This window comes from Staurois parvus, unplaced genomic scaffold, assembly GCF_062004578.1.
Source record: "Staurois parvus isolate SC_StPar_1 unplaced genomic scaffold, SC_StPar_1.0 ptg000618l, whole genome shotgun sequence".
NCBI lineage: Eukaryota > Metazoa > Chordata > Amphibia > Anura > Ranidae > Staurois > Staurois parvus.
The window spans coordinates 1,189,012-1,216,400 of NW_028318414.1; the positions used below are offsets into that span (position 1 = coordinate 1,189,012).

Consider the following 27,389-nt stretch of genomic DNA (forward strand, 5'->3'; position numbering starts at 1 on the left):
TTGTGAGGGCATCTCTTCAGACCCCCTCACAGATTTTCAATCTAATTCCAGTCTGGGCTTTGGCTGGGCCATTCCAAAATTTTATTCTTCTTCTGGTGAAGCCATTCCTTTGTTAATTTGGATGTATGCTTTGGGTTGTTGTCATGCTGAAAGATGAAGTTCCTCTTCATGTTTAGATTTCTAGCAGAAGCCTGAAGGTTTTGTGCCAATATTGACTGGTATTTGGAACTGTTCATAATTAACTCTACCTTGACTAAGGCCCCAGTTCCAGCTGAAGAAAAACAGCCCCAAAGCATGTTGCTGCCACCACCATGCTTCACCCTGGGAATGGTGTTCTTTTGATGATATGCAGTGTTCTTTTTGCGCCAGACATATCTTTTGGAATTATGGCCAAAAAGTTCAACCTTGGTTTCATCAGACCATAACATTCAGATTTGTTTTTGCAAAATTTAGCCGGGCTTGGATGTTTTCCTTCGTAAGAAAAGGCTTCCATCTTGCCACTGTACGCCATAGCCCAGACATATGAAGAATATGGGAGATTGTTGTCACATGTACTACACAGCCAGTACTTGCCAGATATTCCTGCAAGCTCCTTTAATGTTGCTGTAGGCCACTTGGCATCCTCCCAGACCAGTTTTCTTCTCATCTTTTCATCAATTTTGGAGGGACGTCCAGTTCTTGGTAATGTCTGTGTTGCACTATATTTTCTCCACTTGATGATGACTGTCTTCACTGTGTTCCATGGTATATCTAATGCCTCAGAAATTCTTTTTTTACCCTTCTGCTGACTGATATCTTTTAACAATGAGATCCCTCTGATGCTTTGGAAGCTCTCTGCGGACCATGGCTTTTGCTGTAGAAAATATCAGGAAAGAGCTACTAGAACAGCTGAACTTTATTTGGGGTTAATCAGAGGCACTTTAAATGATGGCAGGTGTGTACTGACTCCTATTTAACATGATTTTGAATGTGATTGCTTAATACTGAACACAGATACATCCCCAATTATCCGAGGGTGTGCACACTTATGCAACCACATTTTTTTTAATGTTTACTTCCCACCCTAAAAGATTTCAGTTTGTTTTTCAATTGAGTTGCACAGTTTATAGGTCACATTAAAGGTGGAAAAGGTTCTGAAATTATTTCTTTGTGTCATTTTTTTTATATCACAGAAACCTGACATTTTAACAGTGTTGTGTAGACTTTTGTATCCATTGTATGTGGAAGATCACACAGTTGGAGATATGTAAACGTTTGCGCATTTTATTTCGTCAAACTTGTTCTTAACGTGTTAAATATTCTTTTAATAGATAAGCAAGGCCCATTGTTCGCCAACTGCACGGCTGTGTCCCACTTTATATCAGCCCTGGACTTTTGCCATTAATGAGTGTTGTATGACATGTTGGTACTCGTTTAGTTTTAGTTTCTGTTCATTAAAGTAGAAGTCCAATGAATTACTATCTAAGCTTTAACCTGCTCAAACACCCATTCTAAGCCCTGTTCTAACTGCCCTATAAAGAAAAGATGTCTGTACTTTATTCTTAGGGTGCTTCGGTCCAGTCACATGATCGACTCCCAGCACCAGCTTTAGTGTAGAGGAGGGAAAGCCCACAATGGATGCCTCATAGTACGCATATGAGTGACTTTATCGCATAGGCATTGCAGCCATTGGCGATCTTTTCTCTTCACTGAAGCCATCCGCTGGGGAGATTACATGACTGGATCAGAGTGCCTACAGACTAGGTACATACTGACGTCTGTACTTTACAGGGTAGTTAGTATAGGGCTTAGAATAGGGGTGGGAGAAGGTGCTTAGATAGTATTTAACTTCTAATTTAACTTCTAATTTAATTTGATATATTTATTTATGTTACCAGGTTTCATCATTAACACTGTTTGTTACCCATTACCCACCTCTTTGTGAGTTGGAGAGGTGCTATCCTGCATGTGTTGGAAACTATCATATGGCATTCTTCGTTGATGAAGAACATGGTACTACAGAAGGTATGATATCAATAAATTTCTATCTTGCATTTTAAAGCAGATGTAAATCCTAATTTATTATTATTTTTTTTCTTAGAAAATACTGTTTTGTTGTCTTTTTACCCTTTTGTTGCATCTCAGTGCTGCTGATCTTCAGTAGTCCTTTTTTGCAGCCACTCTCTGATTGCATGCATGTATTCTGAAGCAGTAGTGGCAAGTTACTGCTCAGGGTGGGCTTCTTCGTGATAATAATGGCAAAACATAACTATGCAATGTGCATCAGCAAAGCTGTTGACAGTCTCTGCTAGAAGCAGGTTTGACAGGGTGATGACACAGGAGACCAATTGGGAGACAGGGAAAGGGCATTAAAACCCCATAACAGGAAGTGCCTGAACAAAAACCTTCACGACAGGATAACGAGGTATTTTATTGAAAGCTACAAACAGATAAAAACAGAAAGATTTAAAATTAATTTGGAAATCAGATTAAAGTGATTGTAAAGGCAGAATTATTTTTTTTTCTTCTTAAATAACAAACTTCATATTTACCTGCTCTGTGCAGTGGTTTTGCACAGAACAGTCCTGATTCTCCTCTTCTCAGGTCCCCGCTGACATTCCTCACTCCTCCTTCCTGCCAAGTGCCCCCACAGGGCACTATCGCTATCGAGCCACTGCTCCGTGTTCCCATTCATACAGCCGTGGCCAAAAGTTTTGAGAATGACACAAATATTAGATCTCACAAAGTCTGCTGCTTTATTGTTTTTAGATCTTTTTGTCAGATGTTACTATGGTATACTTCAGTAAAATTACAAGCTTTTCATAAGTGTCAAAGGCTTTTATTGACAATTACATTAAGTTTATGCAAAGAGTCAATATTTGCAGTGTTGACCCTTCTATTTCAAGACCTCTGCAAATTCACCCTGGCATGCTGTCAATCAACTTTGGGGCCACATCCTGACTGATGGCAGCCCATTCTTGCATAATCGGTGCTTGAAGTTTGTCAGACTTTGTGGTGTTTTTTTGTTCACCCGCCTCTTGAGGATTGACTATAAATTCTCTATGGGATTAAGGTCTGGGGAGTTTCCTGGCCATGTTTTTTTCCCCAAGCCACTTAGTTATCACTTTTGCCTTATGGCAGGGTGTTCCATCGTGCTGGAAAAGGCATTGTTCATCACCAAACTGTTCTTGGATGGTTGGGAGAATTTCCTCTTGGAGGATGTTTTTTTGTACCAAAATTGTGAGTGAGCCCACTCCCTTGAGAAGCAACCCCACACATGAATGGTCTCAGGATGTTTTACTGTTGGCATGACACAGGACTGATGGCAACGCTCATCTTTTCTTCTCCAGACAAGGTTTTTACCCTGATGCCCCAAACAATCGGAATGGGGATTCATAAAAAAAAAAATGACTTTACGCTAGTCCTCAGCAGTCCAATCCATGTACCTTTTGCAGAATATCAGTCTGTCCGTGATGTATTTCCTAGAGAAAAGTGACTGTTTTGCTGCCCTTCTTAACAACAGGCCATCCTCCTTTGTCTTTGCCTCATGTGAAGATGAAGTCACACCTACCTGCTGCCATTCCTGAGCAAGCTCTGCACTGGTGGTGCCCTGATCCCACAGCTGAATCAACTTTAGGAGACAGTCCTGACCCTTACTGGACTTTCTTGGGCTCCCTGAAGCCTTCTACACAACAATTGAACCTCTCTCTTTGAAGTTCTTGATGATTCAGTAAATGGTTGATTTAGGTGCAATCTTAGTAGCAGCAGTATTCTTGGCCATGAATCCCTTTTTGTGCAAAGCAATGATGACTGCACGTGTTTCCTTGCAGATAACCATGGTTAACAGAGGCAGAACAATGATTTTCAAGCACCACCCTCCTTTTAAAGCCTCCAGTATGTTATTCTAACTCTGTCAGCATGACAGATCTCCAGCCTTGTCCTTGTCAACACTGACACCTGTATTAATGGGAGAATCACTGACATGATGTCAGCTGATCCTTTTGTGACAGGACTAAAATGCAGTAGAAATGTTTTTTTGGGGATTAAGTTCATTTTCATGGCAAATAGGGACTTTGCAATTAATTGCAATTCATCTTATCACATTCATAACATTCTGGAGTATATGAAAATTAGCGGTGCACTGAAATGAAAATTCTGGTGCCGAAACAGAACCGAAAATTCAGGATGCACTTGGCTGAAAACCGAAATGGACAGTTTTTAAAAATGTATATATTTTTGAAACAATTGGAAAACAATATACTTTAATGAATTTAAAAAAAACACAATACCTACCCCGATTTTAAAGATGTTACGCCAAGTAAATAGATACCCAATATGTCATGCTTTAAAATTATTCACGCTTGTGGAATGGCGTCAAACTACGGTACTTAAAAAATTTCCATGGGTGACACTGTAAAAATTTCTGTAGGTTACCAGTTTAAAGTTACAGAGGAGGTCTAGTGCCAGAATTATTGCTCTCGTTCTCACATTTGCGGCGATACCTCACATGGGTGGTTTGAACATCATTTACATATGTGGGTGTCGCTTACGTATGTGTTCACCTCTACATGTGAGGACGGGGCAGTTTAAAATGTTTTTATTTATTTATTTTATTACTTTTATTTTATTACTTTCTTTTTTACACTGTCCCTTTAAAAAAAAATAAATGCATCACTTTTATTCCTATCACAAGGAATTTCTTGTGATAGAAATAAGCAGTGACAGGTCCTCTTTATGGAGAGATCTGGGACCATTAAGACCTCACATCTCTCCTCTACAATGTAAAGCATTAGAGTGAAAAAAAAAAAACCTTGTTCCCATGGCGCCGGAACTGGAAGTGATGTAATGACATCGCTCCAGTCCTCCAAGGGCATAGAGATGAGTGAAGACCATCTTTCCTTCACTTTTCTTCTCTATGCTCAGCCCCTGGGATTGTTGGAATGGGTTCTCAAGTAAGCCTGAGAACCACCAGATGGCGGCGGGGGGCAGGGCTATTTTCGGCACCTGTATCGGTGCCTATTTTTTTATCAGCTAAAGGCCGATGGGGGTATTTTCAGCCGAAATGTTTCAGTCGCCCAAATTTTGGTGCATCCCTAATGCAAATTGCCATGATAAATACTGAGGCAGCAGACTTTGTGAAAATTAATGTTTGTGTCATTTTCAAAAGTTTTGGCCAGGGCTGTACACAGCTGTGGCTCAGCCCTTCCCCTTGCTCTGTCCTCATTGGCTCACTAGCTGTAATTGACAGTAGCGGGAGTCAATTGCTCTCACTGTGGTCTCAGCCAATGAGGAGAGAGAGACCTGGGACAGCCGAGGCTCTTGTGCACATAGCTGGATGGAGATGGGGCTCAGGTAAGTATTGGGGGGGCCGCCGCACACAGAAGGTTTTTCACCTCCATGCATAAAATGCATGAAGGTAAAAAAAAACCTTGAGCCCCTTTACAACCACTTTTACAAGTTAAAAGACTGTAAATTATTTCCTTTCATTGATGGGTACGGGAATTTTGAAGCAGTTGGGTCGTATGCTGATGCATACAGATGGTTTGAACAATGGCAAACAGGCTAAAAAAAAAGCTGATGTCCATATAGCCTTTCTTCTAACCCTCATGCGCCAGTTTTTTGCTAGTTTTCTAGGAGGTTGCATGCCTTTTCTTCAGCCCTTCTGAAAAAAGTCTAACTATATTTTTGCTAGTATTTTAATTTTATTTTTTCATTATATTAATTATTATTAATAATCAAAATACTTGATATGCCTTAGATATTTAGAATCAAGACTTCAAACCAATGTTTGAGCTACCCACTATGCAGCAGATATCAGTTTAACTGGTTTGTCCCTCCATCCTGTGTTGGTGGAAACTCTGATCTGTCAAACCACGTCAGCATGGATTGAACTTCTTAAATAGAGTCCATTGCTAGGATCCCTTTTATTATGGAGTGGTTGGAGCAGATGTCTGGAGCCTTGTTCTTTAGTTTTGATGGTTTATTACAACCCTCTCAACTTACTGCATAGGACTGATCTCTGTACAAATGCATAGGGCACTCTTGCTGAATGCATTAAACACTGATAGGGCGTACTCTAAGTAAGCCTGGCCAGGTTCATTGACTTCAGTATTGGATTTTTTAGTGTATGTACATGAAATAAATATGGGTTGCTCGTTATATATGCAAGCTGTGCCCCTTTTATAGGATGCACAGCATATTGGCTGTGCCTGAAATTACTGACTAGCAAGATCCTTAAAAATATAATGCTTAAATCTTTTACAGCATCGTTTCATTCACCAAGGGAGATGCAGAATCTGTCCCCCCGCCACCTCTACACCGAGAACTGAGTGATGAAAGAACACTGATTGCTTAGTTCTCGGCCTTCAGTGAGCAGAAAGCCAGCGACTGTCATTCACCGTCTCTCTGTTCTGCCCTCAGCAGTCACTGGAGCACTGCGCTGTGGAGGTAGTGGGAGCAGCTGGCTCAGTGCACTGAGAGGATGATCCAGCTCGGGTCAGGAATCTGGGTGGATCCCAACATTAAAGTCAGGATCCCTTTGGAGTCTAGACCAGCTCAGCTCAGGGACGTATGCCGACAGTGGGCTTTGGCCCTGCTTCTCTTTTAAGGATTATGCCTAAGCCAAAGTTTTATTTTGCAGCTGGGTGATTCTGACACTACTTGGTAATAATATAATGACATCACACCTCAGGCATTAATATTGGTCTTTCCCCAGTGAGATCCTACCTCCAGCTCACATACTTTCCCCTGTAAGATTCCTCCTTCAGCAAGTACACATTGGACTTTCTCCTGTATACCTCCTCCAGCACAGCACCTCCTCTGTGCAAATTCTCATCAGTCTACAGTCACATACTTCCACCATGTCCTGGACTCTACCATTCGGACTCCTGTCATACATTCTGCACTTCTCTCCTGCACATAATGCCCACTGACGTATTTTCTACACTTCTCTCCTGCATGTACTACCAACTTGCATACCCTCTGAGCTCGTACACATGTTGCCCACTGTCATACCTTATGCAATCCTCTTGTAATAGTGTATCATTTCATTAAATTCATATTATTTAATATTTCGAAGAAAAGGCTGCCATTATTTTTTGGTATTTGTCATACCTGTTCTGATAACTGCCACATAAAGCAGCATTGCTTGAGTCAATTGGGCAATAAAGTTGTTCAAAGTGGAGCAAATACCTTCCGAGTGTCTCTAAGCATGAATATTGCTCAGTGTCAATTCTTATAACATTTAAAAAATATTTTCTGTTGATCAATAATCCTTCCCTTTTCTTCGGAGAAAAGAGAACAGGTTCTGTTGAGTATGGAGTCCTGGACAGGTCTCACATTAGTTCCTGTTCTATAGGGGTTTTAGGCGAATCCTATGCAAAAGTTTTCTTTTTCTACATTTTGATAGAGTGGGAAAGAGTTAGAAACTCTGTCTAGTTTTTATTGATGCCAGTGTCCTTAGTTTGGACAGTTGCATTTCATGTTGTGTCTTCCTGTGAAAACTGTCACTTCATAGTGTGTCTTTCAGATATGAAGAGGCATCATGAAATGACCGTTGTCACTGAAATGGTTCTTATTGGATGTTCTTGTGACAGCAGTAAAATGTTTCTTGGTCATGAGGACAGAAAGTAATAGTGAATGTCTCCAATGGGGACTCAGACAGCATCAATAACTCTTCCCCACTACTGTATACCCAAAATTAGAAAATAATATGTTTACTGGAGTTCCACTTTTATTTCTAATAGCTCTAACAGGCATGCAAATGTGTTGCTGTTCATATGTGCACAACTTCATATCTTACATAAAATCTTTGTAATGCATAGAGTTCTTTATTGTAGAAAGAAAGGCTTTTAGAAAAAGGCAGTATTCAGTTTGAAGATGTCTTCTTGTAAACGTCTGATCCGACATTGTATCCTTTATTAATTCTTTCTCCAGAGTCTGAAGTTGCAGATAATCCTGAGTATATTACGTTTTTGTATCGGATAACCAGAGGAATTGCTGCTAGGAGTTATGGATTGAATGTAGCTAAACTGGCAGACGTCCCAGAGGAAGTTTTAAAGAAAGCAGCTCGTAAATCAAAAGAGCTGGAGGGGTTAGTGGAGATGAAAAGGTGAGTACATCAACAGCACACTTCATTCTACAGTCTTATATGTCCTTCGTTCAGCAGTCACAATGTATTCATGCCAGAAGGCTCAATATCTCTTTATTAGTAAAGTGGCTTATGTGTAAGAAACATTTTTTTATATTTCTTTTTTTATACTGCGTGGCTGATCTCCAAGAACTGGAGCAAAAATGGAGCAGTTGCACACCTGCTGCGGTCACAATAGACTAACTCCCCCTGTGGGATGTTTCATTTATTTTATATTATGAAGAAGACAGCAAGAGCAGTAAAAACACCCGAGCAAAAATCCTCAGGTCTTTGTGGGTGAGAATAAAGCCAGCAGCCCCAAAAGGGAACTTATGCTTCCTTCTGCAAGAAGTAGAAGTGGTCAGCAGGTGTCTCAGTATGCCAGATTTAACCTAAAGTATCTGTTTTGGGAAGAAATACTCATTATGAAGGACATACTAAAACTACAGGGTGTGTAAGAGCAAGCTTTCCACAACAGGACAAAAGTTATACTTCTTTGTCCATGGATTCATCATATTGCAATAGCTAAAGTAGCTCTCAAGCTTATCATGTGTGATAATGCTGCTTTAGTATACCCGAAGTACTATTGATGCTTGATGAGTTATGCACCCTTATCTTTTAATGATGTCTGCTTTATCATTGGTATTCTATTCTCTACTAGAGAGGAACAAATCCATGCACTCGTTTGTAGTTTTAAAGGATAACTCCACTTTTATAGGAAAAATAGCAAATAAAAAATGATATACAGGGGTGTGGACATTTTTCAAAAAACTACTTGTCCAGGGACTAAATCGGTGCCCCAATCTACTTGTCCCTCATGAAAATCTACTTGTCTTGATAAAAGAAAATAGATTTTAACCAAAACTGTATTTAAGTCTGAAGTGCTTTAAGTAATGTCTGGGGCTTTAAAAAAACAAAACGGGCTTTATGACGACTTACACATTTAACAATTGCAACAGTGCACTGTTTATCCCCTCCTCCCCTCCCTGTCTCTCTCCAGCACCGCACCCATGGACTAGCAGGGAGGGGAGAGACCTTGCAGTGTAATGATCACTGATTGGATGCTTGTCAGGACAGGGGAGTGTCAGGGCTTATACTTTATCCCTTTTGCTGCCAGAGCCATTTGTGAGTTATTTTTGCACACGTTTAAAAAATAATTTTAGGACTGAAGATTACACAGAACCCCCAAACATTATATATTTTCTGAAAGCAGACACCCTAGAGAATAAAATAGTGGAAGTTTCAATTTTTTATGTCACACAATATTATTACAAAGCAAAAAATACACACGTTAATTTTAGGGCACAAAAAGCAATATATTATCCAATTTTTTTGTAAAATATAAAAGATGAGGTTGCATCGAGTAAATAGATACCCAACATGTCCATCCTTAAATTTGCGTGCACTCGTGAAATGGCAACAAACTTCAGTACCTTATATTTTCTATAGGTGATACTTTTAAAGCCCATATAGGTCATCAGTTTAGTGTTACGGAGAAGGTCTGGTGCTAGAATTATTGCTTTGATTCTGGCATGCGCAGAGATATGTAACTTGTGTATCATAGGCGCCTCAGCGTGTGCTTTTGCATTTGTACGTGCGTATATGTAGGGGTGGGTGGGTGGGGGTTATATGCTTGGGTGCAACGTTTAATTTTTTAAAATAAAATAAAATGTTTTTACTTAAATTTTCTTTTTGTTTTCATCACATAGTCCCCTATGTGATGATTTTTTGGTGACAGATTTTCTTTGAGACATCCAGGGTCTAAAAGACCCCCAACGTCTCCTCTGTACTGCACTGAATGTAATGCAGTGCACATCGCACTGCATTACATTCTTTCCCGGCCTCGATGGCTGGGAATCTGTTAACAAGGACCCGGAAATGACGTCGCATCACTTCCGGGTCATGACAAGAAGGGGAGGGGAACAGATGTGTCTGCTCTCCTCCCTCCACTATACCCACCGGCACTTGGTGAACCGGGCCCGTAGATGGGCAAGCGGAGCCCAGGACATATGGGGGGGGGGGCAGAGGCCGGAACCATAGTGGGCTGTGGGGAAGCAATTGGGCAGCTTCCACCTGCCAGATTAGCCCCGCTGCTTGCCCGCAGGGCTAAAAGGTAAAAAAAAACCTACCTGCCGGGAACTACATGTCCCGGGCGTCGGGCGATATGAAGTGAACATCCCTGATATAGAATATACAATTGTTACCCAAGTCATATTGTAATTGAATGTTATTAAAAATGACCGTTCCTTTTCAATCTGCAACCACAATTTTCTGGAAAATTCTATGCAATATGGCAACCTGGAGGCGTTCTGTACATAGGTGTGCTTGGTTTACTTATTTTCCTAGAAGTCTGCACTATGATAGAAGTCCGATTTTGGGCACCATCCTCTGCAAAAAAAGAAAAGTCATTTTTGGTGAGATAATCCCAAAATTAAATCACGTCTAAAGGGATGCAGGCCCTGTCACTTTCCTAATTAGAACACTGATTGATAATTATAATGTCACTCTCAGTCACATTCACTTTGCACATGGACACAGACAAACAAACAGCTATTTCTTCAGAATAACAAAATGTAGGAATCTGCAACAATGTTTGTTATAATCTGTGCAATGTACATTGATCACCTGGAGGGGAATGTTCTTTTCTCAACAAAAGTGGAGTTACTCTTTAAAGGGACATGTCATGTCATGGGGAACAAAAGCCAAAACTGCTGCAGGTACACACTGAATGCAGGGCTTATCTGACAGCAAAGCATCAGATTTTCCAGTTGTGTAAGACCTTACTGCTAAACCTTGCCCCCACCCATTCATACTGGCTTATCTCTATGACTGCCTCACTGACTAGTAGTAAGGAAGCAGTAAAAGACTGGACAACGTTTACATCCGGCATTCGACTCTGGGCACACAGTAAGAGAAACAGATGTCCTCCCACCGGATTTCGTCACTTCTGGTTTTATGTCTGAGCTTACAAGCTAGTTTTAGCTTGTGAATGCATCGGTTCGAACCAATCCAAATTTGAGCCAATGCTTTCAAGGGGAGAGGAGACATCTGGGGTCTAATAAACCTTTTGCTTTTTTTATGACAAGGAATGTTTGTATTATATAATAAATATTTTTAACCACTTCAAGTCTGGACACTTTCACCCCCTTCCTGTCCAGGCCAATTTTCAGCTTTCAGTGCTATCACACTTTGAATGACAATTGCGCGGCCATGCAACACTGTACCCATATGAATTTTTTAGCATTTTTTTGAGACAGATAAAGCTTAATTTTGGTGGTATTTATTCACCACTGGGATTTTTATTTTTTTGCTATGTAAATGAAAAAGTCCAAACATTTTGAAAAAAAGTGTTTTTCTTATAAAATTTTGCAAATAAATAATATTTCATCATAAATCTTGACCAAAATTTATTCCGTTATCTTTTTAGTGAAAAAAAAATAACCCAAATTAGTTTATAACCAAAAATTATAATTTTTAAACATTTTTTTTTTTACATTTTTATTTTATTTTTTTATATTGTTATTTATGTTTTTTTTTTTTTTTTACATACTATCACCCTAGCAGTACAGTGTCAACATGGTGACACTGTACTACTTGTGGGGGTGATGAAGATTTTTTTTTTTACACTGATTGCTTTTACACCCATATAGGCTGTAAAAGCAATAATTTCTCCTTCTCTCTGGCTGCATTCTTGCAGCCATTGAGAACAACTGTGTGAGCTGTGATTGGTCACAGCTTGTCACATGGTACAAGGCTGTTGTGAATAGCCTTGTACCATGTGACCTCTGTGATCATTCACAGATTTCACACGTAGAAAGCAATGATGTCACAAGTGACATCTTGCTTACTACTCTGCATGTGATCACTGATTGGCCAATCAGTGATCACATGATCGGGACCTTGCAGAGGGGTCCCATACAATGATTGGTGCTCCACTGTGTCCGGAGGACACAGAGGGCACCGGATTGCGGTGCTGCGTGTTCCCAGGGAGCGCGCACAAGCGGGGGGCAGGGAGGCCATTTATAAACGGCCACCCGACCCTGCACTGCCACCGTCTGGCTGTTTATATACAACGACAGGAGGTGGTTAAAAAATATATAAAAAAATAAATTTAAAGAGACCGTGTAAAAACTAAAACATTCAAATAAATACTAAAAATTAAAAAAAAATTAAAAAATTCAAAGCAACCCATCCCAACTCTGCTCGTGCTCAATGGCGAATGCACTAGTTGGTCCTGCAAGCATATGGAAACAGCAATTTCACCACACGTTAGGTATTGCAACAAATGTCTAAGCAAGAGCAATATTATTATATATTATAACACAATAACTGTGTAACTCTAAACTGGTGACCTGTACAGGCTTTTAAAGCGTTGCCTATGAAGATTTTTAAGTAACGTAGTTTGGTGCCGTTCCGTGAACGTTCGTGGAATGGTGCCAAACTAAGCTACTTAAAAATTTTAAAGCGTGGCATGTTGGGTATCTATTTACTCAGTGTAACATCATCTGTATTTTACAAAAAATGGGTATTATATTGTATTTTTTGTGCATTAAAATGTGTTAAAGTATATTTTTTACCAAAAAATTGCATTTGAAAACCCACTGTGTATATACCATAGGACATAAAAAAATTGCACCATTTCATTCTCTAGGGCCTCTGCTTAAAAAATATACAGTGCCTTGAAAAAGTATTCATACCCCTTGAAATTTTCCATACTTTGTCATGTTACAACCAAAACAGTAAATGTATTTTATTGGGATTGTATGTGATAGAGCAACACAAAGTGGCACATAATTGTAAAGTGGAAGAAAAATGATAAATGGTTTTCAGAATTGTTTACAAATATGTGAAAAGTGTGGCATGCATTTGTATTGAGCCCCCTGAGTCAGTACTTTGTAGAACAACCTTTCATTGCAATTACAGCTGCAAGTCTTTTTGGGTATGTCTCTACCAGCTTTGCACATCTAGAGAGTGAAATTTTTGCCCATTCTTCTTTGCAAAATAGCTCAAGCTCTTTCAGATTGGATGGAGAGCGTCCGTGAACAGCAATTTTCAAGTCTTGTCATAGATTCTCAATTGGATTTAGGTCCGGACTTTGTCTGGGCCATTCTAACACATGAATATGCTTTGATCTAAACTATTCCATTGTAGATCTGGCTGTATGTTTAGGGTCATTGTCTTGCTGGAAGGTGAACCTCCACCTCAGTCTCAAGTCTTTTGCAGACTCTAACAGGTTTTCTTCTAAGATTGCCCTGTATTTGGCTTCATCCATCTTTCCATCAACTCTGACCAGCTTCCCAGTCCCTGCTGAAGGAAAGCATCCCCACAACATAATGCTGCCACCACCATGTTTCATGGTGGGGATGGCGTGTTCAGGGTGACGTGCAGTGTTAGTTTTCCACCACACATAGCGTTTTGCTATGTGTGGTGGAAAACATTCAGTTTTGATCTCATCTGACCAGAGCACCTTCTTCCACGTTTGCTGTGTCCCTCACATGGCTTCTTGCAAACTGCAAACAGGACTTCTTATGGCTTTCTTTCAACAATGGCTTTCTTCTTTCCACTCTTCCATAAGCGCCAGATTTGTGGAGTGCACGACTAATAGTTGTCCTGTGGACAGATTCTCCCATCTGAGATGTGGATCTCTGCAGCTCCTCCAGAGTTACCATGGGCCTCTTGCCTGCTTCCCTGATTAATGCTCTCCTTGCCCGGCCTGTCAGTTTAGGTGGACAGCCATGTCTTGGTAGGTTTAGCAGTTGTACCATATTCTACCTATTTTCGGATGATGGATTGAACAGTTCTCCAACAACTTTATCCCTCACCTGTCTGGTGTATTTCTTGGCCTTCATGATGCTTTGTTCACTAATGTTCTCTAACAAACCTCTGAGGGCTTCACAGAACAGCTGTAGGTATACTGATGTGAGATTAAATTACACACAGCTGGACTCTTTACTAAGTAGGCGACTTCTGAAGGCAATTGGTTCCACTAGATTTTAGTTAAGGGTATCAGAATAAAGGGGGCTGAATATAAATGCACCCCACATTTTTCATATATTTATTTGTTAAAAAAATGTTGAAAACCATTTATCATTTTCCTTCCACTTCACAATTATGTTCCACTTTGTGTTGGTCTATTGCATAAAATACATTTACATTTTTGGTTGTAACATGTGGAACAAAATGTGGAAAATGTCAAGGGGTATGAATACTTTTTTAAGACACTGTATATGTTTGGGGGTTCTTAGTAGTTTTCTAGCAAAAATAATATGCTTTTTACATGTAGGAGAGGAATGTCAGAATTGGCCCAGACTGGAAGTGGTTGAAAACCCTCTGTGTGACTTGTCTAATATCACTACGAATCAAGTTAATAAGGAAAATGCAAAGTACACAGAAGCAAAATCTCTGCATTCCTGCTGCACCTCATGGGGCACAAGTAGTAAACATTCTCATGATCTGCTTTTTATTATTGAAAATGCATATTTTTCACATGAAAAAAGTAAATATACCCCTACATTTACCATCAAATCTATGACACTAAAATTAGGTTTTCCAGATTAAGTGCACATGATTAGATAATTCTTAAGAAGTGTGAAGGTGGAACCTGTCTTATTTAACCCTCAGATATCTAGGGTCTGCTACTGACATGTGGAGGTATGTCGACATCAAAAGAGCTTTCTATGATGTGGATATGAGTCTGTAAAGGATTTAAAGTGATCCACAAATTATTTGAAAGCAATCATTTCACTGTAAGGACATTAATCCACATGTGGAGTAGATTTCTAATGACTGCTACTTTGGCTAGGACTGGGCAACCTAGCAAACCCAGTCGGATTGTTTGATGCTAAAAAGAGGTTTCCAAAAAATGAATCAAAGTATTTGCTTATAACTCTTACAACAGTTGTTTTAGTGTGTACAACTACAATTAGAAAGCATTTGCACAAAATTAACTTGTATGGTGTATCAGGGAAAAACCTTTGCTTTTCAAAAAGAACATTAAAGCAAGACTACAGTTTACCATTGAACATGCTGTATAGGCAAAGACTAGGCCTATTGAAGCAATGTGCAGTAACAGTTTGGCACAAGCCAAAGAAAGCATTTTAGAAAAAGACCTGCAGATCAACTGTGAAGCATGGTGATGCAAAAGTGATGTTTTGGTTGCTTTGCTATTTCAAGGCCTGGGCAGTTTGCAGTCATTGAGTCAACTATGAATTCTGCATCACGATAAAATGTGGAAATGGATCTTTCAACATAATGATCCAAAGCGCACTACCATGTTCACTAATGAATGGCTCATAAAGAAGAAAATAGACAAACAAATTCCCTGATTTGAATCACATTTAAATGTTGTGGTGGGATGTAAATGTGATTTTAATCCTATTGTACAGAAAAAGACAAGCATCAAGTCAAAGAAGTTTATGGAGTTGTTATCAGTGGCTGGTTGGCAGTTATATAAGACACCTGCATTAAGTAATTTCTGCTCAAGGAGTCAATAACAGCCTGGGGTGTGCTTACTTTTTCCACAGTACTCCATTACATCTATTGATATTTTTATTGAATAAATGATTGAAAAAAATAATTGAATACATGATTGAAAAGAACAAGTTTCTTGTGTTTTTAGTAAAGTATATCACATTTAGGCTGCATGCACACTGGGCTTATAAAACAACCATATTCCTTGGCAGAAAAAAACGCTCATATGTTTAGGCGTGTTTAGAGGTGTTTAGCGATTTTCTGCTGGAATACTCAAATCAAAAATGTAAACCAGAAGGGTTTTTTCTGTCTCTAAACGCTGAGCTTAAAATATGGTTTTTCAACATCCTACTGTGCATGGACACAATGTAGGATAACATTGAGCTGCCTGTACAGGCAAAACACAAAACTCCCGTAGAAGCAGTGTTTTTTTAAGCTTTATCTGACCAAGCAAACATTAGATCACACAGTTTAGATATGTTGATAAAAATATACAATTTCCTTGGGTCTATTTGCTTTTTGCATGACTGTTTGTGTATTTTATTAGTAGTAAATAAAATGTTTTGCTGTTTCAGTCTTTATATTAGTAGATTTTGTTTGCTGATCTCATTACTGAAATGAGAAATGGTTCCAAAAGAGTATTATATAATTGTTTTGTTCTATATAGGTCGATGTTACATTTTACAACTGATGAGTTGCTTTGATAGACTTGCTCTTAATTCCTGTGACACCTAGCAATCTAAATGGAACCAGAGGAGACTAAAATGATTCCCTCGCTAAATGAAGTCCTCTGGTTGAATTTATGCCAAGAGAAACAACATTTTTGCTTTGGCAGTTTTTTCTTCTCAGAATTGTTTGTCTATGCTTAAAGGGAAAAGGAAGCAAAAACAATATAACCTAAATCAAATGTACTTTTATGTTGTTGTTCTAAAGCATAATGAAGTTATTTACCGATTATTGTTATTATTATTTTTTTAACATTATAAAACAAACCTAAATGAAAAGGAAAGATGGCCAAAACAATTGTGAAAGCGATCATTTTGATGCTAATCTGGTATAGAGGAGTAAATAATAGTAATTAAAATCTTTTAACTACTTGCTGTCCAGGTCAATTCTGACATTTCTCTCATACATGTATAAAAATCTGCATTTTTGTTTTGCTAAAAAATTACTTAGACCCCCCCCAAACACTATATAAGTTCTGAACACAAAGGAGGTTAAATGGAGATTACATTTTTATGTTGCAACTGCAGCCATGATCCTGGTAATCACCACTTGTTCCCAAGGATGTACAGGTGTGTGCTAAGGACGGGAAGCGGTGAAAATTCAGTTTTTAAGTAAACTTATATAGATTTGTATTGTTATATAGATTTTTTAAAGTTGATGATGGTATAATATCATCTGTGATCTGCCCAGACACGGCTGCAAAAAATATTCTTCTCAAATATATTGCCATATATTTGAAATGCTACAATTTTCTCCATATTCAATATATTTTAATAAACAAAAAAAAATTATATATATATATATATATATATATATATATACACACACACACATACTGTCACAGGGGGTTTCCCATATGGAAGAAAAATATATATTAAAATTACTTTTTTATATGTTAAAAAAAAATCTGAAGAATAGATTTTAGAAATATATTTTTAAAATCTATTCTTCAGATTTTTTTTAACATAAAAAAGTAATTTTAATATATATTTTTACATATATTTATAAATGAATTCCAAAATGTAGATTTGTATTTTTAAAGACATACAGTTTTGATGTGTTCCAACACACATCTGTCAGAAAGATATGTTCCACTGCTATTCAGAATTAATGGTGCTGTGTCAGTATGACTATATGCAACATGATGGTGTGAACCATCTAACATGCTAACATTGTCTGGAAGAAAGGGGGCAGGAAATGGCAGCTAAAAGCTGATTAGAATTAGGGGAAGAATATTGCAATGTATGTGTTTATGGCACCACTGAAGGAGTTAATAAAAAGACAGAGTGCGGCTCAGCCTCACCCCCCACTCCCTCCTCATTGGCTCTGATTGACAGCACTGGGAACCAATGGCTCCCACTGCTGTGTTTGAGTCAATGAGGAGGGAGAGACCAGGGAATGCTGCTGCGCTCATGCACATCGCTGGATCAAGATTGGGCTCTAGTAAGTATTAGGGGGGCTTAGGGGGAATGTTTTTTTACCTTTATGCATAGAAAACCTTCAGCATTTAGAACCACTTTAAGCTTTTAATGCAGACGAAACTAAGCAAAGAGCAGTTGGACTGGTAGTAGCCCTACCTTGGCTGTAGCAGAAGCAGAGGAAGGCTCCCAATCTAACAGGTCACTTGTAAAGGTTTATTTTAACTTCACGTGTGGTTTTAATAAGAGAGCCACAGAAGCTAGGCTGAAAAGAGAACGTGAAGGATGCAGCACAGTAACCAGATATTTTTTTCTCTCTGTGTCTGTAGAAAAGAAATGCATAGTTGTGTGTTTCCATTCAGATCTCTCCCACTGTTAGGCTTAGCCACTGTGGTTGTCTTACATATAACATTATTGAGGTCAGTTTGGCTTTCATTTACAGACTCCTCCTGTCTGAAAACCCTGTCTTTACGTATTGCACAACATCTGTCATCCCCACTACAGCATTGGGGCTAACAGGGACCTTGCTGCACCCCTTGCACTGCTGTAGCATACTGCACCCTGGAAAGCTGCCTTTCCTGTGGTTGTGTCAGCCCGGCACTGAATGCAGTTGATGCAGATGACATCTGGAACTTTAATACTGCTTGTTTTCACAGCAGAGCTGAATTCACTACCTGATCGATCTTCTCACACTCTCACTGCATTTCCAACCCTTACATCCTTAACCGTTTCAATACCGTGCAATTTTACACCTTCCTGCCCAGGCCATTTTTCAGGTTTCAGCGCTCTCACACTTTGAATGACAATTGCGCGGTCATACAACACTGTACCCAAACTAAAATTTTATCATTTTCTTCACACAACTAGAGCTTTTCTTTCTATAGATCTGAATATTGATCAATCCTGAAGTACTGACGGCCAATCTAATTTCTTGAGGTCCAAGAATGTCAGAATAGTACAGATATCCCCAAATGACCCCTTTTTGCAGAGTAGACAGTCCGACGTACTTCATAAGAGGCATGGCGAGTTTTTTGAAGTTGTATTTTTTTGTCATAATTTTTCCAAAAATGAAAAAATGAAAAAAATTATTTTCACTATTTTTTTTTTACATACGGTCACCAGTGCAGTACAGCGTCATCATATAACTGGCATGGCGGTGAACAGGGACACTGACTGGTGACAGTATGAAAAAAATATATATATATTTTTTTTTATTTTTTTTATTTTTTTATTATATTTAATTTTTTATTACATTTTTTTATATTTTTTTAAAGATTTTTTTTCATATTTTACTATGACCAAAATAGTACAATGTTAACATAGTAACATTGTACTACTTTGGGGAAGTGATCAGTATTTTTTTTTTTTTTATACACAATTTGCTTATAGCAAAGAATTACTTTGCTATAAGCAAGCATTTACCTGAATGAAATTGATTCATTCAGCTTTTTTTTTTTTTTTGTGCTTAGCTGTGATTTGGTCACAGCTAATCACATGACATGTGCACGTGATTAGCTGTGACCATTCACAGCTAGGCACTAGTATACAATGGATGGCATCATGAATGAAGCCATCCATGTATACAACTGTCATGTGACCTGCTGTGATTGGTCACAGCAGGTCACATGGTACCAGCAACGGGAGCCGGTATTCGGATCTGTCATCGGCCGTGTCCGAGGTGCACGGCCGCCGACAGATCGCACTGCTGCGCCGCTCTGCACTAGCGCAATTGGCGCATGTGCGGGAGCACGCCAAATGGCGTGCACCCGGAATGGAGGAGCACATCTGAAGCCGCCAAACGGCCATTGGCCGGGCGGCTAATGGTTAAGTAAACATAACCCCTTGTTTTTATATTCATCTCTTATAAGCTGCCATCTCTGACACCAAAGAATAATTTTTTTTTGTGGCAAAAGAATTCAGTCACCAAGGTCCTGTTGTCAGAAATTCCTGGTCTGTTGCAGTCAGTTGTTGCATCGATCGTTGAAGCAGGAGCTGCATTTGTTCCTTGCCTACTGAAGCTTGAGATTTGTGCTGGACCCAACAAAGATTGGGGGGGGGGAATTTCATTAACTCAATCAAATGTCCTGGAGGCAAGTAGTTAATAGCGGTCAATTTATGACAGAGAATTTAGATTTTCTAGATATCGTTGCCTCAATGAACAATCATGATACCAGATTGTATGGGTGGATGCAATGAAAGTGTAATGGGAAGAGATCAAAAGCAGCCAGAAGAGTTTTTCACTAAGGGACATGTTTTTTTGTTGTATAGATGCCTGCAGGTGGTAAAGGCTGAAGTTTGACATCCTGTCCTATATGTTTATTTCAGGTCAGTGACTTATAACCGGGACAAGCATGACAACTTAGGAGCCTACACATATCAGCAGAGGCCGTTATTTCTCTCGTCACAGTTTCCCTTTAAATTTACAATGTTCATTATTAGCCAGTTGCCTTTGGGTCCAAACAGGCATAAACTGCTGCAAATAAACATGGTTAGAAAGATAACAAATCAAAGGAAGAAGAGCAGAGAGTTTGATTCGTATTTACTTGAATGTCTTGTTTCTAAGATTATATGAGATATTATCTTACTCGAACAATCAGAAGCCATCTTTAATGGACATAATATATTTAAACCTTTTTTTGCATGTTGTGTTTTGTCAGAAAGAAAATGAACACATTTCAAGAAGCCTGGAATATTCAGAATTCTGAGGATCTACGAGAATTATTAGATGCCAAGCATCTTATACCTTGTAACAAGCTGAATAGGCCAACATCATGATGTCACTGGGCTGAAGGAACGGTCTTTATTCTCCGGAGATACTGAAATCATAAATACAGCTGGAATTCTCTCTTCCTTGATACGTAGAGGTCTCTAGCTGTTAATGCCCTGTATTAAAGACCCAACAAATGATGAGTAGACTCCTACACAGTTTGGCAAAAGTTTAAGGGTTTCATTTTACTTAAAGCATGACTAAACCTAAAATAAAAATGTAACTTATTTCAGCTTACTACTCCTTAGATGTGGTATTTTCAGCAAGTACAGGATCAAGAAATGCAACTACAGCTTCCTCTGTGATTCCAGTTTCCTCCAGTGAATGTAGCCACCCAGGGACAGGAAGTATGTTATTCATAATTACTTATGCTTTATTAGAATGTGCTTAATATAAAAAGTAGGTGAAAATAAAGGGAGAAGAGACTTAGAAAATAAACAAATGCAGCAACCACATCTAAGGACTGGTAAATTGCAGAAACGTTACATTTTTGTTTTGGGCTTTAGGTAAGCATTAGGAGAGCTTCAGGTAGGGTAACAGTTGCTTAAATACTTATTTGAGTTTTCTCTTAAGATTTTTGTCACTGTTCACTGCAAATTCTAATCATGAAATTCTGTCATTAAAATCTTTTAACTATAAGATGGTTTTTTCTTCTCTTCCCAAACTTTTATTGTGAGGGTAGCAAGCCCGTGGCAATTAGATGACAACTTTATGTGTAGAAGGGAATGAGAGGAGATTTATTTCAGCAAGTAAAATGAGCTGTGATACACTTGTCAAAGCCTGCCATACTTCTGACCACCACTACCGAGAGACTTCACCCAAATCTACCTGGCATGTACAGGCAGATACAAATGTTATGTGCAACCCTCAAGCTAACCTGCAAGCTTGAATTCTAGTGTTGATCACTCATCCCACTGCCCACACATATCGGAAACACAACTTGCAATAGCTTGCCACCAACTAGCAGTTTGTCCAGTGACTGATTTGCTAGACAACCATGCACAGTTCTCTGTCTGGCAAATCTAATAACGTTACACGCTAATGCTGAATCTGCTTGCAATATGCCAACACATATTGCTATTGCATACAGATTAACAAGGAGCTCAGAGTGAGCACACAGGTGTAAGTGTGGACGTAAGTCTTGGTTTAGTACACAGAAGCCACTTATTCATTTAACATTTAAATACCCAAAGATGTGTAGTGCATTAAATATGTACAAAGAGGAAAACTACAAAAGATATACAAAATTTGACAATTGGCTATGAAATAAACATAATGGGAGAAAAAAAAATCAGAAATGATCACTTACTGTTCTGGTAGTATTGTTTATCCTACTGACGGGAGCATGCTGAGCTCCAGCAATTTGTCTTGTTTAGAACAATCACATGGTCCGTATCTTTTGCTCCTCTATTGATTGAGATATTGATGGAGGCTGGACTCTAACCCTTAGCCAATCAACCCTGGGGTGGCACCTCCCCTACTAGGAGGAGAGCTTCTGCTTTCTAAACTGGCTATGGGTTATATGGACCAGCCAATTCTGATTGCTGACATAGGAATTCTGAAACCAGCACATCATTTTGATTGCAGCAAGTCCAGTCCCTGCATGGCTGCCGCGAGTTGGATCCATACAACTGTTTTGTGGATCTCCGAGGGAATTCAATTTTTTATCTGCACATACTATAGTCCAACATCTGTAATGTCAATAGTTTTATCTCTCTGCCACTAATATTTTATATTTGATAATAGCTAAAATACAGGTATATTCCTCTGATCTTTAACCCGGCCGTTTATGTACAGTGGCCAGGTGGGACAAGCACCATTCTGAGTGGACATCTCCATATGTCCCTTAGAACTGTAAATCCTGCATGCCCCCTGGGAGAGCGCATTGGTGTGATCGCGTGGTCACAGAGATCACACGGTACAGGGCCAGGAACCGACTCCCTGTACCATGTGAGAGCTGTAGCTAATCACAGCCGATCAGTGTTCTCTGTAGTTGCAGCCAAGGACTGTCAGATATGAGTGTTTATACATATACAGTGGGGCAAAAAAGTATTTAGTCAGCCACCAATTGTGCAAGTTCTCCCACTTAAAAAGATGAGAGAGGCCTGTAATTGGCATCATAGGTAGACCTCAACTATGAGAGACAAGATGAGAAAAAAAATCTAGACAATCACATTGGCTGATTTGGAAAGAATATATTTGCAAATTATGGTGGAAAATAAGTATTTGGTCACCTACAAACAAGCAAGATTTCTGTCTCTCACAGACATGTACCTTCTTCTTTAAGAGGCTCCTCTGTCCTGCACTCATTTCCTGTATCAATGGCACCTGTTTGAACTTGTTATCAGTATAAAAGACACCTGTCCACAACCTCAAACAGTCACACTCCAAACTCCACTATGGTGAAGACCAAAGAGCTGTCGAAGGACACCAGAAACAAAATTGTAGACCTGCACCAGGCTGGGAAGACTGAATCTGCAATAGGCAAGCAGCTTGGTGTGAACAAATCAACTGTGGGAGCAATAATTAGAAAATGGAAGACATACAAGACCACTGCTAATCTCCCTCGATCTGGGGCTCCACACAAGATCTCACCCCATGGGGTCAAAATGATCACAAGAACGGTGAGCAAAAATCCCAGGACCACACAGGGGGGACCTAGTGAATGACCTGCAGAGAGCTGGGACCAACGTAACAAAGGCTACCATCAGTAACACACTACGCCGCCAGGGACTCAGATCCTGCAGTGCCAGACGTGTCCCTCTGCTTAAGCCAGTATATGTCCGGGCCTGTCTGAAGTTTGCTAGAGAGCATTTGGATGATCCAGAAGAGGATTGGGAGAATGTCATATGGTCAGATAAAACCAAAATAGAACTGTTTGGTAGAAACACAACTCGTCGCGTTTGGAGGAGAGAGAATTCTGAGTTGCATCCAAAGAACACCATACGTACTGTGAAGCATGGGGGTGGCAACATCATGCTTTGGGGCTGTTTCTCCGCAAAGGGACCAGGATGACTGATCCATGTACAGGACAGAATGAATGGGGCCATGTATCGTGAGATTTTGAGTGCAAACCTCCTTCCATCAGCAAGGGCATTGAAGATGAAACGTGGCTGGATCTTCCAACATGACAATGATCCCAAACCTACTGCCCGGGCAACGAAGGAGTGGCTTCGTAAGAAGCATTTCAAGGTCCTGGAGTGGCCTAGCCAGTCTCCACATCTCAACCCCATAGAAAACCTTTGGAGGGAGTTGAAAGTCCGTGTTGCCCAGCGACAGCCCCTAAACATCACTGCTCTAGAGGAGATCTGCATGGAGGAATGGGCCAACATACCAGCTACAGTGTGTGCCAACCTTGTGAAGACTTACAGGAAACGTTTGACCTCTGTCATTGCAAACAAAGGATATATAACAAAGTATTGAGATGAACTTTTGATATTGACCAAATACTTATTTTCCACCATAATTTGCAAATAAATTCTTTCCAAATCAGCCAATGTGATTGTCTGGATTTTTTTTCTCATTTTGTCTCTCATAGTTGAGGTCTACCTATGATGCCAATTACAGGCCTCTCTCATCTTTTTAAGTGTAAGAACTTGCACAATTGGTGGCTGACTAAATACTTTTTTGCCCCACTGTATCATGGCTGTATAAGCAATCAAAGCAATCTGATGAACATATAATAAAAATAAAAAATATTGCAAAAATAGGGGAAAACAGGATGTGTGTGTGTGTGTCTATATATATGTGTGTGTATGTATGTGTATATATATACACACACACACATACTCTATGTTGCCAAAAGTATTGGGACACCCCTCCAAGTCATTGGATTCAGGTGTTCCCATCATCTCCGTGGCCACGGGTATATAAAGTCAAGCACCTAGGCATGTAGACTGCTTCTACAAACATCTGTGAAAGAATGGGTCGCTCTCAGAAGCTCAGTGAAATCAAGCGTGGTACTGTGATAGGTTGCCACCTGTGTAATAAGTCCATCCGTGAAATTTCCTTGGTACTAAATATTCCATAGTCAACCGTTAATACTATTATAACAAAGTGGAAGCAACTGGGAACAACAGCAACTCAGCCACCAAGTGGTAGGCCCCCCGTAAAATGACAGAGCAGGGTCAGCGCATGCTAAAGCTTACAGTGCGCAGAAGTCGCTGTCTGCGGAGTGAATAGCTAAAGACCTCCAAACTTCGTGTGGCCTTCAGATTAGCACAACAGTGCACAGAGAGCTTCATGGAATGGGTTTCCATGGCCGAGCAGCTGCATCGAAGCCTTACATCACCAATGCAATGCAAAGCGTCAGATGCAGTGGTGTATAGCACGCCACCACTAGACTCTAGAGCAGTGGAGATGTGTTCTCTGGAGTGATGAATCACGCTTCTCTGTCTGTCAATCCGATGGACGTGTCTGGGTTTGACAGTTGCCAGGAGAACAGTAATTGTCTGACTGCATTGTGCAAAGTGTAAAGTTTGATGGATGGGGGGTTTATTATTTGGGGCTGTTTTTCAGGTGTTAGGCTTGGCCCCTTAGTTCCAGTGAAGGGAACTCTTAAGGTATCAGCATACCAGGACATTTTGGACAATTCCATGTTACCAACTTTGTGGGAACAGTTTGGAACATGAGCCCCTTCCTGTTCCAACATGACTGTGCACCAGTGCACAAAGCAAGGTTCATAAAGACATGGATGAGCGAGTTTGGGGTGGAGGAACTTGACTGGCCTGCGCAGAGTCCTGACCTCAACCCAATAGCACATCTTTGGGATGGATTAGAGTGGAGCCAGGCCTTCTCATCCGACATCAGTGCCTGACCTGACAAATGTGCTTCTGGAAGAATGGTCAAACATTCCCATAGACACACTCCTAAACCTTGTGGACAGCCTTCCCAGAAGAGTTGAAGCTGTTATAGCTGCAAAGGGTGGGCCAACACAATATTAAACCCTACGGACTAAGACTGGGATGCCAATAAAGTTCATGTGCGTGTAAAGGCAGGTGTCCCAATACTTTTGGCAATATTATATACAGTTGTGTTCAAAATAATAGCAGTGTGTTGAAAAAAGTGAATAAAGCTCAAAATCCTTCTAATAGCTTTTATTTCCATACACAAATGCATTGGGAACACTACACATTCTATTCTAAATCAAAACATGAAGAAAAATATATCAAATTTGTGTTGTTCCTCTAAAACAATTGAAGAAAAGTGAATATTAGACTGTTCAAAAAAATAGCGTATTCTTCTTTACAAACTTAAACATTCACTATATAAACTGAAAAATGTTTGAAGATTTTGCTTTCCTTTGAATCACTTAATGAATATTTAGTTGTATAAGCACTGTTTCTGGGAACTGCTGTACATCTGTGTTGCATGGAGTCAACCAACGTCTGGCACCTGTGAACAGGTATTCCAGCCCAGAATGATTGGACTACATTCCACAGTTCTTCTCTATTCCTTGGTTTTGCCTCAGAAACTGCATTTTTGATGTCACCCCACAAGTTTTCTATTGGATTAAGATCCGGGGATTGGGCTGGCCACTCCATAACGTCAATCTTGTTGGTCTGGAACCAAGATGTTGCACGTTTACTGGTGTGTTTGGGGACGTTGTCTTGTTGGAACACCCATTTCAAGGGCATTTCCTCTTCAGCATAATGCAGCATGACCTCTTCAAGTATTCTGATGTATTCAAACTGATCCATGATCCCTGGTATGCGATAAATAGGCCCATCATTGTAGTATGAGAAACATCCCCATATCATGATGCTTGCACAACCATGCTTCACTGTCTTCACAGTGTACTGTGGCTTGAATTCAGTGTTTGGGGGTCGTCTGACAAACTGTCTCCGGCCACTAGACCCAAAAAGAACAATCTTACTTTCATCAGTCCACAAAATGTTGCGCCATTTCTCTTTAGGCCAGTCAATGTGCTCTTTGGCAAATTGTAACCTCTTCAGCACGTTTTTTTTTCAACAGTGGGACTTTGCGGGGGCTTCTTGCAGATAGCTTGGCTTCACATAGGCGTCTTCTAATTGTAACCAATTAGAAGTATGCCCATGCTGTGTGTGAGAAATATCTTATTAAACTGACAACATTTTGTAAAAAAAAAAAAAATTAATTTTAATCGCGTCCCGCCCGCTGTATAAGGAAATGGATGGGCAGGAGCACTCACTGACAGCGCAAAAGGAGAGCCGGTATATAGCATTCCTCAGAGAGGACATCTACACTGATAATCAGGACACTGATCACCAGTACCCTGATTATCAGTGCATCCCCATCAGTGCTGCCTTTCAGTTCCCATCAATGTCACATGTCAGTGTCCATCAATGATGCCTGTCAGTACCATCAGTGCCATCTATCAGTGCTGTCTATCGTTGCTGCCTGTCAGTGCAGCCTCATCAGCACACATCACTGAAGGAGAAAAAATAGTTATTTACAAAATTTTATAACAGAAACTAAGTAAAACTTTTTTTTTCGAAATGTTGTCTTTTTTTGTTTGTTTAGCAAAAAAAAAAAAAACAGTGGTAAACAATTACCACCAAAAGAAAGCTCTATCTGTCTCAAAATAATGCTAAAAATTTGTTTGGGTTCAATATTGCATGACCACACAATTGTCATTCAAGATGCGAGAGTACTGAAAGGTGAAAATTGGCCTGGGCAGGAATGGGGTGTCCAGTAGGCAAGGGGTCATTTTCTTTCTGCGTTTTCCCAAAACTTGTGTCAAAAAATTAAGTCAACAAAAGACTCACCATGCCTCCTAAAAATACATTTGAGTGTTTGGTTTCCAAAATGTGGTAATTTTGTGGGTGTTTCTGCTATCTTGGTGCTCCAGGGGCTCCAAAAATGTGATAGCTAGTCAGGAAATTAGATGTGTAATTTATTGCCCTAGAACGCCTGAGGGTGC

The 27,389-nt window shown here is 39.7% G+C and overlaps 1 protein-coding gene across 2 annotated transcripts in view; it reads left to right on the forward strand.

Annotated features, from left to right (window-relative positions):
* MSH3 (mutS homolog 3) overlaps positions 1-21,127 on the forward strand; it is a 240,024-nt gene extending 218,897 nt beyond the window's left edge. For both annotated transcript variants that reach the window (XM_089693221.1, XM_089693222.1), the window contains 3 exons: positions 1,878-2,004; positions 7,915-8,089; positions 20,379-21,127. In XM_089693221.1, the coding sequence (XP_089549347.1) occupies positions 1,878-2,004; positions 7,915-8,089; positions 20,379-20,496 (420 nt within the window). In that variant the 3' untranslated portion in view covers positions 20,497-21,127. The remainder of the gene's footprint in view (positions 1-1,877; positions 2,005-7,914; positions 8,090-20,378) is intronic.
* Positions 21,128-27,389: the final 6,262 nt, after the last annotated feature.